The sequence below is a fragment of the Aythya fuligula genome, chromosome 17, assembly GCF_009819795.1.
Source record: "Aythya fuligula isolate bAytFul2 chromosome 17, bAytFul2.pri, whole genome shotgun sequence".
Taxonomy (NCBI): Eukaryota; Metazoa; Chordata; class Aves; order Anseriformes; family Anatidae; genus Aythya; species Aythya fuligula.
In genome coordinates this window covers 10,466,320-10,472,201 of record NC_045575.1, presented here as the reverse complement: position 1 = coordinate 10,472,201, position 5,882 = coordinate 10,466,320, and the positions used below count along the sequence as shown (strand labels likewise).

The window sequence follows — 5,882 nt, the reverse complement described above, 5'->3', positions numbered from 1 at the left end:
AATAGGCAATAGAAGAATAAACGCACTCAAAGGAGGAAACCTGAGGGGGCAAAATCCGTGCGATTTCTCCATCCCCACACTTTCCCAGAAGCGCAAAAACTTGCTCGCGAGCTCCTCGGGGCTCGGGCGGGCAGCAGGGTGCCGGGAGCCGAGGGACCCTTCCCCAGCTCAGGCGGGAGCCCCCCGGCAGCCGGCGGCCGGGAGCAGCGGGGGAGCAGCGGGGGAGCTCCGCGCCCCCGGCCCCGGCCCCGCTCGGCTCCCCCCGGGGCGGGCGGTGCTGCGGCGGCCGGGGCTGCTTCGAGCCCCCCCGCGGAAAAAGGGCCGGGCCGGGGGAGGGCCGGAGGGCGGTGGGAGGGCGCCCCGCGGCTCCTCAAATAGCGCTGCCCGGGGCCGGCGGCGCTCAGAGCCGGCTCGGCAGCTGCCCGGGGGCGAGAGGTGCGCGGCAGCCAGCGCCGTCCCTTCTGCGGAGGCTGGGGCAGAGCAGCGGCGGCAGCATGACTTCGGCGGCGCTGGAGATTTTGGGGCTGGGGCTGGGCATCCTGGGCTGGGTGGGGGTGATCCTGGCCTGCGGGCTGCCCATGTGGCAGGTGTCAGCCTTCATCGACGTGAACATCGTGGTGGCGCAGACCATCTGGGAAGGGCTGTGGATGAACTGCGTGGTGCAGAGCACGGGGCAGATGCAGTGCAAGGTGTACGACTCCATCCTGGCGCTGAAGCCCGAGGTGCAGGCGGGCCGGGCGCTCACGGTCATCGTGGCGCTGCTGGGGCTGGTGGCGCTCATGGTGACCGTGGTGGGCGCCCAGTGCACCAACTGCATCCGGCCCGGCAAGATGAAATCCCGCATCGTGATCGCCGGCGGGGCCATCTACATCCTCTGCGGGATCCTGGTCCTCGTCCCGCTCTGCTGGTTCGCCAACATCGTCATCAGCGACTTCTACGACCCCTCTGTGCCGCCGTCCCAGAAGCGGGAGATGGGGGCCGCGCTCTACATCGGCTGGGCGGCCACGGCCCTGCTGCTCTTCGGGGGCTGCCTCATCTGCTGCTGCTCCTGCTCACAGCGCGACGAGACCTCCTTCCCCGTCAAGTACTCGGCACCGCGGCGGCCCACCTCCAACGGCGAGTACGACAAGAAGAACTACGTCTGAGCAGGGCTGCTCGGCTCCCCCGGCCCTGCAGGGCCGCAGATGGACGGCTCTGAGCCGGCGCTGCCGGGCTCTGTTGCCCAGGGGCACAGGCAGGGACCAGTCCCGGGCTGCTCGCCCGCTGCGCCGGGAGCATCTGCGGCCAGCTTGGCCGCCGGGCGCTGCAGCGCTCCCCTGCCTAGAGGCTGTCTTAACGGGGCACCCCGGCAAGCAGCGGCCCTAGGCAGGGCAGCGCCCCTCTGCCTGCCAGCCCAGCCTCCCGTCGGGCCCTTGGAGCACCACTCTGGGCCCTGCTACCACCTGCCTGCCATGCCGGCACTGGCACCCACCTCCCCGGGGTGGCAGCGGGCACCAAGGAGCCCGGGAGAGCCGTGGCCAAGTCCTCCAGGGCCGAGCCTGGCTGCTGTCGCTGCCTCCATCTGCCTGACGGCCCCCGCTGCAGCTCTGGCCCCGGCCGGTGTTACCGTGGGAGGCTTTGGGAGCACTTCGGCGCCTGCTCCTGCTGCTGGTGCCTCTCAGGGCACTGCCTGGCTGCTGGGACAGGCCATCGGCTGCACACTGGCATGGAGGAGAAGCTTCCCTGCTTCGTTTTCTCTCCTGAAAACCTGCGTCTGACTGAGTTCTGCCATGGCTTTAACTGGTTAAGGTTTTTTTCTTTTGTTCTTCTTCAGTTTGGGCAACTAAACTAGAGTTCCTGTCTAAAGCATGACATTAGCCTTGGTCCTTAATCCCGCAGCAAGTAACTGTTTGGAGAAAGGCATGTGATTGATTTTCTTCAGTTGTGTTTGTCCCTCAAAGGAGTGCATTGCTCTGTGTGCCTTTGAGACTTTTGAAAGTGATTTCAGACAGTTGCTGTTGTTTAGCAGAGTACAGAGATTATCCTAGGTTCTCCATCCCTTCTCCTTTGTCAGCTTCTGTTCTGTTTTTACTTGAATATGAACTCATTGCAGGTTGCCAGAATTACTGCAGGACTAGGTTCGGAGACCTAGGAGACCTTTGCATGTCGTGGCTCCAGCAGGGCGAGCCTCTGCGTCCTCTTATCTGCACTACAGGAGACTGGAAACATAAATATTGCCCCTGATATTGATGGTTAGGTTATGGGAGGCTTCCGTGGCCTTGCTGATGAGCACTACTTGCCGCCTGTTTTGAATCACGTGTGTTCAGTTGGACATGCACTTGCTTGACTCCCCACTGTAACTTTGTTAATGTTTGCTTTCCTTCATTTACCTAATCAGACAGAAATTAAGTGCTAGAAAACTTTCTCCGATTATTATGACTGAGCCTTTATGGACGGTAATTGGGAGATGTGAAGTTATGGCTCTCACAGCCCTCGTAGCTCCTCCATAGCGTCCTGGTACCTGCAGACTGGAAGGAAGATGCTCTGGGCACCATAACTCTTCTGAGCTCAGCACCTGTTAAACTTCACCACAGCCTGGAATATTAACACACCTTTCCTTTTTACACTGTAGAGACAAATCTTTCTTAAAGAAGGGGCTAAGGGGTGGTGTGATGCTCTCTCGCACAAATTGTGAAGAGGGGAAAAAAAAATCTTGTACCTTTAAATCGACAGATTTCTGCTGCAGACTGGCAGCATTTGTACCATCATAAGGAGCTTTCTGCCAACAGCTAGGGAGGAAACGTGCTGTGAGTACTCAGAGCACAACGCTACAACCTCGTGGGGCCCTCACAAACAAACAGCAATACAGCACCACCTAAACCGGGTATTAACTCCTACAAGTTTCTGATGATGCCGAGACTTACAGACTAACCATTACCGGGGACGTGACAGATCCATATTGACTGCGTTTTGGCTTTGCTTAGCAAAATTAACACCCCAACAGCATCAATACGTACACAGACCTGAAGGAGAGACCAAAGCGTTGCCCCTGCATATATAGATGTTGAATACTGAGCACAAATTTCACCCCTTGAAAGGTTACCTTCATTTCAAGCGCATACACTGCAGGGTCCGAACCCGTCAGACAGTACAAAAGCAGAGCAATATGTCTAGAACTAGTTCTGTTCTATAAAGAGGTGCAGTTCTTATACTGTCTACATTTAAATGAAAGCTATAATGTTGTTGTTGTGATGTGATATATAGTTTTGGTACAAGAATGAAATGTTCTTTATTTCATCATTGCAACTTCTTTTTTTTAAAGCAGTATAACCTTGTAAACTGTAAATGTATTTAAATGCATATGTTTTGCAGGAAAATACCAAAGTTGGCTTGTTATATGGTTTGGTGCCTTAATTTCTTTCATGGTTATTTTGTTTGTATTTTAAATGGTAACGTCCACCTGTTTTTGTCACCCAGCCCATTCCTACTGACATGTTACACCATCACTCAGACCTCTGGTGTCTAGCAAAAAGAGTCAATGGATATCAGCTCAACTCCTGCAGACTTCACTTTGTGTTTTTTACAGATCTCATCAATTTAATGGGAATTTGTCTCAAATTAAAGAATTAAAAGAAAAAAGTCCCAACCTTGCAGACATGCCAGCATGTATCATTACTCTAGAGCCTACAGAAGTGCTGCAGGATTTGGGGTCTACCAGAAGGTGAAATCTTTCTGAGGAGTTGGTTGCTAACATTTAGAATCCCATCAGAACGGCTATCCTGGGTGGGGAGGGAGGAAAACTCACACCTTTGAAGGGATTTATTATTTTTTTTTAACAAGCCAAAATTCCTGATAGACAGCTTCATGTCATGGCAGGGCTGGGTCCATTTATAACTGAAATCCAACAATTGCATATGAAAACCTCTTGGAAGAAGCCAGTGCTAACTGTGTATGTACCAGTCAACACAGCATCGCCCAACCAAAACCACAGCTCCTTGCTGATGGAAGGAAGCTTCGCTGAGGCCAGGGGGGCAGCACCCAACAATACTAGCAGGAAGGGGGCCCCATTTAAAAAAAAATAAATATATGTTTAATCTCGTCCTTCAATGTACTTGTCGCTGTGCTTTAAAAGAAAACCAAACAAACAACCCAATTGAATGCTGTTACTGACGTCACTGGCTTCAGGGTGTAAATTGTTTTTTTGCTCTGTTTTGTTTTCCAAGACCAAAACATAGTCCTGGAGATTAAAAATCAGAAGTGCTCAGGATCAGGCCTGAACCTCATCCCAGTGAAAACAAAAATCTACAGCACTTGTTTACTATTTTTATTTTGTATTTATGATTTCGCATAAAAATAAAAACCACCTAAATCCATCTCTGGTTGGTCACTTTTTTTTTTTTTTTTTTTTTTTTTTTTTTTGTTAAAGGCACGGGATTGTTTGGGCTCAAGAAGATGGGGTGTGATGTTGGTGGCCACAGGGCAACCTTTACCTAGGTCACTTTGGGGGAGAGAGCTCCTGGAGAGGGTCACCTCTGGGGAAGTGGGAACCTCCCTTGTGAAGGAGCCAGCAGCCCAGCACTCCACTGGAGACTCAGACAAAAGAGCAAGTGGCAGCGGTTGGTCTTGTGATGTGAGCCCGTTAGGAAGTGGACTATGAGTCCCAGCTATTTTGGGAACAGCTCTAAGCGTGAAGCCCTTTAAGCTTTCAATTTCTACAAGTTTAAAATAAAAGGAAAACAAAAAAATAAAACAAAAAACCACTGCTGCTTGGATCAGCCCCAACCTGACCTGATACCCTAATCCTTTCTGCCACTCCGCTTTTTTTTCAAAAAGTGCATTCAAGCTGGAGGAAAAACATTTTCACAGTTGCATCAGAACAGAACCTGTGAAAAAATAGCTGTTAAAGGAAAATGTAGAGGCTAATTGATACTGGGGAAATTTGCCTAAGTTACATGACTGCCAGGGAGGTCTTGCAATATTCTGTGGATTTTTTTTTTTGCAAGATTTCCAAGCTTTCTTGAACAAGCTGTTGCTTTAAAAATGAAGAAAAAAAAAAAACATCTTCAAAGACTTCATTTTGCAGCATTCTTGCCAGCTCGGTTGAGATTAACAAAAGCTCCTTGCCACCCTCCCATTGCTATGCACATGCTGAGCTGGAAAAAGGGTGTCTGCCGGCTTGGCCTTTGTCCTGCTAAACGAACCATTTCATAGTTATGAATTTGAAAGTATCCTGCAGTTCATACTCTGCAAATCTGGTTAGATCCTGTCTGTGCAAAGAAGGGAAATGCACCAGGCAGAAGGAAAGGGAAGCTCAATCAGTCACGTTTGCTGCAGGATGTTTAAGGAAATATTTCCTTTTCCTGCACAAAGATGTTTGTTGGGCATCTGCTCTCTGGAACTGACTGAAAAGCTTTACTCTGGGAGTGAGAAGTACGTGTAACTCCAGATTTTCATTTATAAATCTATTCCTTGGTCAAATACCACACAATATGTTTATTCTCTTTCCTTGGCCATCTTTCAAACCACAGATGCAGGTAAATATCCCCTTAAACCTACTTTCCTCGGTCTGAGAAAGATCCGTGCATCAATAATGCTAAATGAGAATCCAGCCTACCAAAAGCCATGTGCCACACGAAAATGCCACGTTCCTGCATATATTCAGCAATACATTCATGCAATATTCAGCATCAGGTGATACCTACATCTTTGTGTGTGTGTGTGTGTGTACTAAAAAAAAAAAAAAGGTTAAGTACATGTTCGAGGATTTGCTTTTCTGAGTCCACTTGGTAAGACACCACAAATATTTCTGCTTAGACTAATCAAGAGACAGCAGGTGAATTCTCTTTTCATGGCAAATATTGTATTTGTTTTACCTGTACACTGATTGTGGAGGAATAAATGGT

At 50.1% G+C, this 5,882-nt stretch overlaps 1 protein-coding gene across 1 annotated transcript; it reads left to right on the top strand.

The window, feature by feature from the left end:
• The first annotated feature begins 489 nt into the window (after positions 1-489).
• Positions 490-4,305, top strand: CLDN5 (claudin 5). The gene has a single exon (XM_032199250.1). It carries the CDS (start codon positions 495-497, stop codon positions 1,143-1,145), a length of 651 nt encoding a protein of 216 aa, XP_032055141.1. The 5' UTR covers positions 490-494; the 3' UTR covers positions 1,146-4,305.
• Positions 4,306-5,882: the final 1,577 nt, after the last annotated feature.